This window comes from Phoenix dactylifera, chromosome 11 (genome assembly GCF_051530095.1).
Source record: "Phoenix dactylifera cultivar Ajwa chromosome 11, Ajwa_hap1_PhDact_Kaust_v1.1, whole genome shotgun sequence".
NCBI lineage: Eukaryota > Viridiplantae > Streptophyta > Magnoliopsida > Arecales > Arecaceae > Phoenix > Phoenix dactylifera.
Genome location: NC_143200.1, coordinates 14,821,721 through 14,835,023, shown reverse-complemented (window position 1 = coordinate 14,835,023; position 13,303 = coordinate 14,821,721). Strand labels below are relative to the sequence as shown.

Genomic DNA, 13,303 nt, shown 5'->3' with positions numbered 1-13,303 from the left:
TATAACAGGAAGGCTTAAACATTGATCAAAGATGAAATGAAATGATGTCTAGTCTTCATCAAAAGAAGAAGAGACATTGAAATTGAAATGAGTTGGCATGCTAGAACATGCACCAGCTCTGCGACTCATAGTTCTACTAGAACTAGAAGGTTTAGCACTGATGAACAACTGAAAAGTTCTAGTTGAAAAGGAAGGTCCATTGGGTTGTGAAGGGGGTCTGGCAGAGGTGGAGACTCTAGGGATGAAGGAGGTGTTCTTAAGTTGCCCAATTAATCTCCCTATGGCTTGAAGAAAAGATATCACCCTGGAGGAAACAACAGTAGAGGTGCCTTGAATCTCTTCTCCAAGTTGCTGGATATTAGACTCAATTCTTTCTCAGAGTCTTCTATCTTCTGAGGCAAGTTCTGAAATCTACACAGTATCTTCATTTGAAGCTTGACCCGTTTTGCCTTGATCAACTTTTTCTTCCAATGAAGCCATCCTTTCATTAGGAGTTTTGAATCAAAGACAATTTTGTATTTTGCTTTATCATCAACTGAACCATATCAGTTATAGCTGCGGCTTGAGGATAATTCTGATAGATAGTTCTTATTCAGTTATCAAACTTTTTAGAGAGAAGAATTTGTGTTCAAATGCAATGGTTATTTTTCAAATTCTGAGGCCCAACAATATGAAAAGGAAATCCAATTCATAAGAGTTCCAATCCATACTCTGTGCTCGATGATTCCTATTTGGACTGGGTTAGCGGAGCTGTAAGGAATTAATGAACTTTTAAAAAATACACCCAAACCTTTGTATTTCATGCATCACACTTGTCATATTTCGATTGAGATACAGGATGATATCGCATGATTAGACTTTTAAGTCATCTGTTTAAGGTATAGTGAGAGATATTTTGTTCCCATGCTTACAAGATAAAAGAAAGCAATTACCGTAATTCGAACTCAGATCTTGTTAGAGGAAGATTAAAAGTTTGAGCCTTGCAAGGACAATCACTAACAATGATTTATTCTCATATAATTTTTTATAAACATGCTATTTTATTATGAAAATTTAATTTTATCATTTAATAAGATTTACATTCTTCTCTTATTTAATTTTAATTTATTTTTAAATTTGGTGTCTAATAAAGCACATTATTTCTACAAAATAAAAATATCATAAACTATTGATTCACATCTTATGGCTATCTTTCATTTTTAGCTTTCTTTGTTCTCCTAATTTCCAAAGTAAAGCGAAGATAATTTTCATGACATAGGATAGGCTTACAAACTTATTACTATCATGACATAAAAATTAAATAAAATTTAATTTTAAATATAGATTTTTTATATAATTAAAATTGTGCATTATAAATCTAAATTAGAGTTAGAATGAACAGAAGAATCAAATAAGTACAGGTCAACTTTTTTTGTCCTATAAAACAACTTAGCAACCTGAATCAAGTCTAATCGAAAATCATGAGCCAAAACCTAGACTAATTTAAACCCAAATTTGACCTAAAAGCCAAGCAAGCATAATTTAAATCCGATCCAAATTTGACCTAATCCATTGCCACCCTTTGGTGATATTGCCACTTTCTATAAGATACACACATGCGCAAGAACTTATACATAAAAATAAAATAAAATAATTTAAAAAACAAAAAGGTTTTTTTGCATGCATACCCTCCTAAATATCGGATTTTGCATGAATATCCTTCCAAAATTGATATTTGCATGTATATCCTTGTAAAATACTTGTTTTGCTATTCTATCCTTTTCTATTTTTATTTTTGCATATGTACCCATGCTATCTAACGATGCTAAAAAATTAATGGTTTTAAATTAAAATGACTAAAATACTCTTAATGGGTAGATATGTAAATAGATCGTGATCCCGATAGTAAAAAAAAAAGATGGGGACAATAGTATAATTTTAAAATTTTATTTTATTTTTATTAATATAAATATAATTTATTTTAATATCTTTAGAATAATCGTTATATTAGAGGCATTTGTACATTAATAAAGTTTATGAGGATATATATGTAAATATTAATTTTGAAAGGATAATCATGTAAAATTAGATATTTAGTAGGTATCTATGAAAAAAAGAAAAAAAAATCCAAAAGAAAATGAGTATTAACCATGGCTCTTCACGCATTATAAAAGAATCTCGGCATCCAATCCCTTGGTCCGTTCCTCCCTCTTTTGCTCTATTCTATCCTCTTTTCCCAGAGACTCCCAGCGAGCGAGCGAGATGGGGAAGAAAGAGCTGCTGGCGTCCGCGCCATGGCGGGGCGAGGAGACAAGCAACAAGTTCGAGGACGCCAAGCTCCGGGCAACCAACCACCCCGGAGCCACCCCCACCATGCACGTCCCCCGCAAGAAGAAGTCCGTCTCCTCCCGCGCCGCCGAGGACGATGACGACGACCTCGAGGCGGAGATCGACCCTGAGCTCAGATATAGCTTCCAGAGGAACTTCCAGGTGATTCCCCTTCGGTCCCTTTCTCGTTCGTCTAGTTGCTTTCTTTGAATTTGAGGTGGAGTTTGTTCTTTGACGTGTCTGGATTCTGGGTTGATTTGGCGTGGTTAATCTCTTTGTTTGTAAATTTTTACGTAATCAATACGGGGTTTTGGAGTTATCCCCTTTTTCTTGTCGGTCTAATTGTTATTATTTTTGTAGATTAGATTTTTCACAGGGTGGTTTCTCATCGTGCTTTTTGTAAATAATTATTTGGGTTCTATGTAATTGGGCTTTACTTTGATAGTTTTCAGTGGTTCCGCCATGGGTTGTCTTGCATGCTTTGGCCTCGAAAGTTGATAACTTTATGGTTTTAATTGCAGTGTTTGAGACTGAGGTAGAATCCATTCTTTTCTGGTTTACCTTATTGTTCTTATTTTTTCATTCTAAAGTGTTTCTGAAGGCTCAAAACTGATTTTTCTAAGAGATTTCAGGTTGTGGGCTTGATAAGTTTCAACTTTTTTGACATTTTTTCCCGTTTATTCATTGTTGTGGGCATTATATATCTATAAATTAGACCATGTGCATAATGGATTTTTTGTAACTGGTTTTTTGAGCTTTCTAAATACTTAGTTGGGGTTCTCTATTATTGTGCTTTATATTGGTTAGCTTTGTACTTTAAAATGGTTTCTTTTGCCTTCTTTTATTCTGTAGGTATGAAATTTAACCAAGTTTGACAGTAATCAGCCATCCAGTCATCAGTAGGCAGGTTTCTTTGTATGCATATATTTGGTACTTCATAAAATGTTGTGTTGAAGTGGAAGGATTTTGTTGTCTGTTTATAGATAAAGAGTGTAATATTTTATTCGTTTCTTTTTTATAATTTCTTGTCAATTTCCCTGATATTGATCAGTTTCAGTTTTTGTGAGAAAGCTGGATTTTGTAGGTTTATGTGGAGATCCACTTTTCATCTCTTTCATTGCAAGAAAGTGATGATTTGAGTTAACAGTGCATGCTTTTTTAAGTATATTCTCACCAGTCAGAACTTTGTTTCAAGAAGAGGTATCAGAGGATTGGGTTGGTTGTGATTTTGTTTTTCTTTAGGTTGATTAATTTGATATTTGAAACTTATTGTATACTAAAGTGTGAAGACATGGATGAGGATATCTGATTGTGCTGGAACAAGATGGAGAGAAGTATAACTAAAGTGTTGTATGAACATTTGAGGCCTGTGGGAAGAATTTAAAATAATAAAAATGCTCAGATGTTGTTTGGGCCAATGTGTCGGGAAATAATGAGACCCAAACACATAATGTGGGGGAATTGTGTAGTTTAGAATGCTGAGATGCATGACCATGAAAACCTTGAAATGCTAAGATAGTAAGTTAATATTTTGTTAATAGAGGTCATACGTTGATTGCAGTGGTATGGGACTGTGACAGCTATATGAGGAAACCCTGGTGAAAGGAGGGCTTGAATTTGTGTCAAGGGATTAGAGAAGAGAAGAAGGTTTTTAAGGTCTATTCTTTCTTGCCATGAAGACAAGGCAATTCCAATTATACTGTTTCATAGATCTGATAGCTAATATCCACTGTTGTGCATTTCTATTTAGTTATGTATCACCTTCACGGTAATGAGCAATGACTCTGTAGTACTTATAGTAGTGACCAGACTAATGGTATGATTCGTTGAGCACTGAATTTCGGTCTAAACCTTATTTTTGTAGATCTTTCTTCTTTGTAAGACCTGATACCGAGAAAAATTAGCCATATCTAGGTACCAGAATTACATCTCAGCCAAATCTAGTTCCCTCATGGGCTTGTTATAAGACTTACATTTTTGGTGTTTAGGACTGACTAATGAAAATTTGGATGAGGAGGTTGTATCATATATCAGTCTGAGTTCTTGCCAAGGGTGAGCTGTTCAACCCATTTGTATGGATGCATTTATATCAGGGTGGGCATTTTTCACATGAGACTATTGTAGTCTTTTAGTTATGGTCATTTCTGAAATTTACTCGTTCATAGGCCAGGCTGAGTTCATTCTGACATAATCATGGTCAGATTTGAAAGACTGGATTCATTCTGTACTATTTAGAGTTTAAATACATTGAATTAGGTCTGATCAAGTTCAGGCTTCATTAATTTGACATAAGCTGGACCCAGATAGGACTCTGGTTGAAGTTATGTTTTCAGCCAACCTTTTCTATCGGTCCTTAAATCCCCATATCATCATTTCCTATTTTCTGTTTTGTGGTGATACTTTCTGAAGAAAGATACCTTGTTATCTTTTGTCAAGTTCCTCTTCTATCCAGACAGCATGCAGATTAGTATTGATTTTACTTTCTTTTAGGACAGCTTATGGAGATGAGACTTCAATCAAATTGCTGAAAAAGAGGTTCATTGAAACATTTGTTTGCAATTTATTGCTTTTATATTAAACAATGGAAATATGATGCCATTTTATGAAGAACTTGAGTGCTGCACGATCACGACAGTTCCATTATTTATTTTCTGCATTGTTTTGAATTGAATATTTGACAATGAATAAATGAAAAGTTTATGTATTCAGAAGATGAATGATAACAATAAGGAGAATGTTGTAACACTAGGATAATACAACAAAAGAAAAAAGAAAACTTAGCAGGTGCACCGATGGAGGACAGATTTGTGAGGAAATGTTTATTTCAATTGAGACCAAAGACTTTCGTGTCAGGGAGCCAAACTCAGGTTGGTAAGAGGGTCTGTATACGATGAGGGAAGTTCTTATATAATTTTAATGGAAGTTGTCAAAAAGGGTCTGACTAATGTCTTTAGGGTAAGGGATATGGTCTTGGATGGTCGAAAAGCTTAAATATGTGCAACCTTAGTACTTCAAACTTGATGGCTGCGTGTTGGTTAATTCATAGGTTGGCTGACTTGAATCTGGATATTTTGTTTTATATATGTATTTGAGCATGTGGCTAAAGCTTCTGTGATTATGTAGGAGTATGTATTATCATATGGAAACACTTTTGAAATATTTATATATCCAAGATCTTCTATGCTAGCATGGATTATAGATGTATGGAATCAGTACATATCCAGGCAAGTTTGAAAATCTGGTCCATGTGTGAACTCTCTTATATGAATGTTGTCATACATAATGAGTGATTATTTTTGCTGGATATCTGATTTTATTTAACATGGTGGTAATATTTGTAGGTTTACAATGGAATATTCATGTATGTCTCTACTTTCTGAAATAGTAAACATTGTGTTCCTTAATAACTTTTGATGCTCTAATGGGATGCTTTCTTATGTTTCCAGTTTCTCCAGCGAGTTTTCAGTATAGACACCATTGTGAAACCTCTTCCTCCTGCTATGGCATATAATGCATCTCGCAACCTGAATTTTTTTGTTCGCATTTTCACACAGTTTTTTGGTAAGTATTCTGCCATTGCCATTGTTTAAGTAGGGCTTTTGTGGCGCTTGTAGGGTTCAGGGTTGGTTCTATGTTCACTTTCTATTCTGTTTCTATTGTCTTTTACTTTCAATTTATTTGATGCTTTGTTTTATTTGATCTTTCTATGTGAAATTGATGATTTGATGCTTGTCTCTGATGATTGATTTCATATTCAATTCCTTCAACTTTGCAGTTTGCACTATTTTTTATTGGAACTTCAATTATAAATATAGACTAAGTTGATATTAATAGTACATTCCTTAATGATACCTTTGATGCTTCATACCTTTTATCAGATATTTGTTTTAGTACATTCTGGTATTCTGTAATTATTTGAAATCATATTTTATTGTTGTTTATGGGAAAGATGCTTTTTCATTCCCCCATGAATGGATTGTAGAAATACCGGTAGCGATTCAATAATGGTCGCATTTAGTGGAGCATACAAAGGGATTCAGTGATGGAGATCTATCTTGCATTCTCTTTTTTCATTTCCAAAAATGATGAGTAAGGGATGCATGATGTAGTTTTGAAAGCTTCATTTCATTTTGGTTTAACTTCTGCTTACTGTAAATTAAAATTTGGTCTTCACACTTGATGCTATAGGATTCTTAAAATGAATGTCTTTATGCTGGTACTTTCTTTTGATCTTATGCAAGTATTTCTATTTGATTATTGTACTAGTACTTTCAATATTCCCATATGAACTCTTATTCAGTTGCTGAAGGCTTGCATTGCCTGTTTCATGATGTTGATGCTGATGCCTCCACTTTCTAAGAGAGATTGCCAAAGCCTTGTATTACTTGAAAAAAGATATGAATGCCAATGTCAATCCCCGTGTAAAACCTACTCGGTTTTGATACTAAAATCATTTCAATGGATATTTATGCCTCTAGCTTGGAGTCCTTTACCCCATTCTTTACAGTTCTTTCTTTTAGTTATATTAAATTAAACTAGGGGCATACCCTTGGTTAAGCCATCTAATGTATGAGATCATCTTAATAAAATTCAAGATTGTTTTCTCTCATTTCTATGGACTCGAAGAGTTTCCTTTATATTGAGTAATTTACTTCAGGATTTTGAACCTGTCACAAATCAGAAGTATGCAGCTGATGATGATATAGCCCTTCCATAGGTGTATTTAGTGGGATCACCTTAAAGATTCTCCTTTTTCAGGGTATATTTATGTATCTGCATATATGTATGAGTGTGTATGTTGATAGTGTATATTAGACTATCTAGTCTATATATAGGTTTTATGAGTGCCATCTCCACCGTAATGTCTCACTGTTCATGGACCATGAATACTTGAGGCTTGTTTATTCTTCACCTTTTGGTTTGAAAGGACTTGTCTATAAATCCCAATACTCCATTTTGGAGTTCTATGTTACATAAACAAGAATGTTGATAACATCTGAAAATGGTGTATATTTATTTAGTATAGTATTAACTTGAGTCCCCCTTTGCCCCTCTGAATATGGTTGTTGCACAGTTGAGATGGACATCAAGGTTCTTTTACTTTAGTTTCTGCTGCAAATAGCTCACACCATGTTTCAAATTAATTATCATTGACATGACTAGTGCCATTTCTTGCTGTAATTGGAATATATATGCATGGTTTCAATCCCAGTGGGACATCTTTCAGGACACTGGGTATCATCCCAAGTGTCGGGATAGGACTATCCTAACACCCCGATCAGCGTGTCCTGGGACATCCCTCGTCCCAAGTGTAGAAACATGTTGGGAAGGCTGTGCACCTTGTTCCACGAAAAACCGGAACAGTCCCTATAACAACCCAAGACCTCACCCAAAATGGCTAGCCGGAAGGTATTATTTAGGTTCCTTGATCCTGTATAAGTACCCAAGATCTACCCAGCGAATAACCGATGTGGGACTAAACACACGTCCGCACGGGTCCTCACAGTCTCCCCCCATTCAAGCCCTGACGTCCTCGTCAGGCTAGGGTTCAAATCCATTCAAATCGAATCACAAACACCACGATTGGCTCGTGGTCAGCCTTAATGGATCCATGCTGCAGTGTCCCCTAGTTCACATAGGTTATGGGCCGGGTCCGTTCTGATACCATTTATAACAACCCAAGACCTCACCCAAAATGGCTAGCTGGAAGGTATTATTTAGGTTCTTTGATCCTGTATAAGTATTCAAGATCTATCCAGCGAATAACCGATGTGGGACTAAACACACGCCCGCACGGGTTCTCACAGTCCCACTCCACGGAGGTGTGTTTGTATGTAAATATTAAATACTATATACTATATTATATATATCATATGCATATTAAGGCAGCTTCACTTTTCATGCCATTTTTAATGGGTACATGTTCCTCCACCTACATGAATCTAATGATGCAGAAGTGATTGAAACAGCAAAACCATCGATACTATTATATAATGAGAACACCCATGAGATGTCCAATGTGGACGTTTCATCATCAAGTGAAATCTCACACGACAGAAATGTGGACACATAGTTGGGAAGCACAAAAAACTCTAAAGAGTTGATGCCATGTGTTAGTACGAGGGTGCTATAACTAGAGGCCCTTGGGTGCTGGGCTCAGATGATGTTGAAGAGAGGACAAGGAGGGACCTGGTGAACCTGGATCAAGATTGTGAAACATTGAGATATCTTCCAATAATTTTTGCATTTACCAGGAATTTAGGATTTGATAGCATAATATGCTGTGTGATTCATGAAGTTGACTGCACAATAAAAGGGAATAAGCTTTCTTGGTTATAGTCCCTTGATTATCTATATAGTCCTTTGAATGCATTCTTTGTTATTATAAACTCAATCCTGGTTCTAGCGTTGCCATATTTATACGTTTGTTTTTTATGTGTATAGCTGCTTTAGTAACTCCACATATTTCCTGATCCATTGCTTGCAGATCCAGAGGGAATTGCTGGAGCACAAAAATCACTTGGGCTGGGGCAGGAAGAGAAGGTCCGTCGTGTTCGTTGAGCGATGCTTGTACTATTTACTCTCTGAACCTTGTTTGTTATACTGAGCTCGGCATTTTTCTTTGTTCGACAACCGTGTAAGAGTTTGGTTCATCTTTTATGGGTGCTTTTTAATCAAACTTGGTGTAAATGGAATCCAGTTGTCTGGCTAACGGCATGTGTGGCTCGAGCACTATGTTCTGATTACTTACAGGAGATGGCCAGGAACAACGAAAGTTGGCTCTTTTAAAAATCATTCAAGTGAAATTAGCTGTTTGCTCTTATGGTTTAATTTAGTGCCTTAACTGGCACCGGTACACTCCATTCACCATTCTTGTAGTACAACCTTTTTTTTCTTTTTGGTAGAGAAGACTTTTGAGTGCAAGAAAAACGAATGGTTTCCTAAGCTTTGATCTCTGGTTCAAGTGGTATCTGTGGCCTGATTACAGCTTAAAAGTGTTATAAGTAGCTCTCTCTGTCTGATTCCTCAAATTGTCTAGCAATTAACATTGACCATCATTTTCAGAAATCTTTCAGTTAGTTTGCAGATGGACTTTCAGCTATTACTCCTGTCAACATGTCCCAGATTCCTCATTGTTCTAAATCCTGGGAGCCCAATGGTTTTTCTATTAACATTGGGCGAGTTTGTGCTTGATTGGTAATTCTACATCAAACTCTGCCTCATCGAGCATTAAGATATTATGGTCATTTTGCACATGGTGATTATTTTTGTGTGTGAGAGAACAGAAAGGTGATAATACACTGTTTCATATCACAAATTGAACAAAAAGAAAATCAGGTTTAGAATGAGGAAAGAATTCAGGGCAAAAATCAACCAGAAATCAAGCTCCTGCACACAATCAAAACAGATTTCTGCCATAAACTCCATGGACCTCTGCCTCATCAGAATGGCCTATCAGAAAAACAGTCGATCAAGAAATTACAGGCAAAGAAGCCTATCTAGCTTCTATACATGTTTCTGAGAGAAATGACAAGATAAGCCAAAGCATGGTTCCATAGGATACGCTCCTAGGAATCACTTGAAAGCCATAATACTTTCCCAGGGTGCACAAAGGATTGCAATGGAATAACCTTCATAGCTCATTTACATGATTTCAGAAAAGCGGCAGTTGCCAATCAGAACTGAAAACCACAAGAACTTGTGCGGCTCGCCCCAAAACCACAAGTTCCTGGAAAGCCACTACAATATGCCAAGTCATTGTTCCCAAAGTGCACATCAGCTCACAAAAACAGCAACCCAACAAAAACAGGAAAAATATTAGTAAAAAAAATTGATGCTTAAAAAAGGTATCTTGTACGCATCAGCACACAAGAAGATTTTTGTTTTTTTTTAAGATCGAGATATCTCCCTGAAAAGTTGAAGAATATCAAACAGACAAATCAATTGATCCCTCCAGCTTCCAGCAAAAAATGGAGACACAGCAATACCAACCCCCACAACCAATCCAAATTGGCCCATGCCTGCTGATGGCAAAGATAAGTACTCATCCAAAATAAAAAGATGGAGGATAGTAATCTAAGATCCCAGATGGGAATTGTCGCTAATAGATACACATGATAACATTAATGGAGTTCTTCATGGAGAACTTGAAGAATACCGAATTAAGAAATCAATCCACTGCATCATGATCTCCTCTTAGAAAACCCAAAAAAAGAACCCCCACACATGAATCCAAAGAAATTAACCCCAAAGTTGAGCAAGCTATCCCAAATGAGAAATCCAGAACTCTTCATATATCCATACTACCATTAATTAGGACAGAAGGGCATGGCCATGCCACTCCTGTGGCTGGGAATGGTGAAGTGCCTTAAGAACCCCTTCTCCTGCCTCATGTAGCCTTCACACAAGAATTTCTTGCTGAACCGGTCCTCCACAAGCCTATTCACATCATGCACGAACACATCCGTCTCCCCCTCCTTCCTCCACCTCGCCGCCATCCCCGCGGTGTATATCGCCCCCATCCTCCCCGGCGCTCCCGGGAAGTACCCCGTGGGCGCGTCCACCATGATCAAATCCCACTCCACCTCGAAGAACACTTCCGGCAATCCCTTCAGCGCCAGCCGGCACTTGGACAGCCTCATGTCGCCCACCGTCGTGCACTCCGGCAGCTGCCCAAGCTCCAGAAGCTCCTCAGCCTGGCTCACCTTCGTGTCATACCTGACATGGTACGCTTCCAGAGTTGGCAGCTCCTGTTGGACTGTCTCGATCCATTGCCTGTCTTCCTCGAGGAAGACGGTGCGGCCGCCATGGTTGAGCGCGGTCCACATGAGGCTGTCGCGGCCCAGGCCGAAGACCAGGAAGTTGCATGGCGACCTCCTCTCTAGTACTTGGGCTGTGATGGAGATCTCCTTGATGGTTTGCTGTGGGGTGGTGTTCGAAGTGGCATAGTGGATGATGGTGTTTGCTAGGGAGGGTGGGATCTTCGTGCAGGATTGTGTTGGTCTTGTTGTTGTTGATGGTAGGCTAGCTTGGGTCTCTTCTGATGAATTAAATTGTAGGGAAGAAGTGGTTGGTGGATATGGAGAGGAAGAGAGGTTGGATCTTAGGACGAAGTAGAGGATGAAGAGAAGGAAGAAGCCAAGGAAGAAGAGCTTTGGATTCAGGGTGCCATGGATTTTGGACCTCATGGGTGGGTGGCTGGGGATGATGCCTAGTTTGCTCCAGTTGAGAGGGTGAAAGACTGTTGGAGATGGAGGAGGGGATGATGTTCAGAAGAGTCTTAGCAATGGATTTGAGGGCTTACCCCGTCAATGTGGGATGAAAAGAGGTGGAAGTGACTGGGGCAAGAAGAGGAAAGGCTGGTTGACTTGGATTTTACGGATATTTTTTAAGTGCAGCAAAGGTGATAAGATGTTGTACCACAACGTGAAGTGTGGGTGTCTCGTTGGTTCTGGCAAAGGATCCGTAGAAGAAATTTGTTTTTGGCGATTTGGATTTTGCTCTTTGTTTTTTAGAGGAGACCCAGTTGGAATTAGCTGGATGGTGGTGTTAAAAAGAGCACCCAACAATTGAAGTGCCTTGAGACATTCTTTGGAGGATTTAGATCATATGTATCCCATGAATATTTTTCAGGATTTATGAGAAAGAAGTATGCAAGCATCTATGACAAGATGGTTTTAATCTTTAGATTCCCCCAACCCCAGCAAGCTGAGGGATATGTTTAATTATTACTTTATTTGAAGACATTAGTAGATTTTATGCAAACTCAAAATTAGATTTTGTCCTATGATTAGCAAGAATCCATAAATAATTAGATAAAATACTTATCCTCTTCTTCTTTTTTTGTAGGTGGAAGGCTGAAATACATTTTTGTATAATAAGACATCATGAACAACTCGCAAACAAAAATGCTCCACTGCAGCTTCAGCAATAGCAAGAATTAATGTTGATTGCATCCATTCCTTAGTCCGGCAAGCTGCCTTGCATCCAGTGTTTACTGAATCAAAAAATGTTGTCACCCATTTGGAGTTTACTGAAACTAGTACACATCATGATGAATAAAATTTAAGAAATTTAATCTCTAAATCATATTAGTAATGACAGTTTTTTGATGCAAAACACCAATTTCAAAGAGGAGCTTTGGTTCCTGGAAAAGGAGGGGGGAAAAGAAGACACTGTGAACCTAGATTGATATTTTAAGCAAAACGTTTACCCATTCCTCTGAGAACACATGCAGTGTTTGATTAGTCTCCATGGCGCCTGGGAAGTGGGTGAGATTTGACAGTTTCTCAATGTCTAAATAACACATGATACTGACAGCTAAATTAAAGAACATCAATGAAGCCCAACAACTCTAGGGGGAAGCAACCACCCCTACAAAACTCTCTATCAAACACTGTACACTGCCTGAATGGATTCCAATGGCAAGTCCATGACCATGTCTTTTAATTTGAATTTTGTGTACCGACCCCTCGTTCCAAGGGGGAAGGTTCTGGGTTTAATCTATGGATGATGACTTTTCCATCACATTAAATAAAAATGAAAGGAATTCACTATACCACGTAGCTAGTCATGTAAACCAAATAGCGTGATTTGGGGATGAGTTTAGTAGTAGCTGCAAAAACCTCTTGCTGATATGCATCATGTCATGGGCTAGGAAAAAAACTCATCTATGGGTCCGGCATGTGTAGGAGCCAAAGTTTTGAAGTAATGGAGACGTTAGGACGTCCATACGTGGGAGTCCGGATTTTGGTCATCCTCGGCAAAACGGTCGTCCGCAATTTCAGCCGCTACTGATTGAATATGAAGCACTTTTTTCCTCGCCCAAGTCGTTTTGTTTCTTTCTCTGCATTACTTATTTGTTAAAAATAAGAATTAAATTAATTAAAGGAGTGAATACGGTTTAAGAAGGTTAACCAATTCGGGGCATGAATTGCGGAGGGAAATGGACTGTTATATTAAGGAAGCCATAGTGTGCTAATTAGGGAGGTAAATT

General features: G+C 37.7%; 2 protein-coding genes across 2 annotated transcripts; one reads left to right on the top strand and one right to left on the bottom strand.

Moving 5' to 3' along the window:
* Nucleotides 1–2,155: 2,155 nt before the first annotated feature.
* On the top strand, nucleotides 2,156–9,138 carry LOC103697985 (zinc finger/BTB domain protein). The gene is made up of 3 exons (XM_008779932.5): nucleotides 2,156–2,469; nucleotides 5,754–5,868; nucleotides 8,795–9,138. Exons 1-3 carry the CDS (start codon nucleotides 2,242–2,244, stop codon nucleotides 8,866–8,868), a joined length of 417 nt encoding a protein of 138 aa, XP_008778154.3. The 5' UTR covers nucleotides 2,156–2,241; the 3' UTR covers nucleotides 8,869–9,138.
* Nucleotides 8,794–11,856, bottom strand: LOC120109410 (glucuronoxylan 4-O-methyltransferase 3-like). The gene has a single exon (XM_089926157.1). It carries the CDS (start codon nucleotides 11,493–11,495, stop codon nucleotides 10,617–10,619), a length of 879 nt encoding a protein of 292 aa, XP_089782283.1. The 5' UTR covers nucleotides 11,496–11,856; the 3' UTR covers nucleotides 8,794–10,616.
* Nucleotides 11,857–13,303: the final 1,447 nt, after the last annotated feature.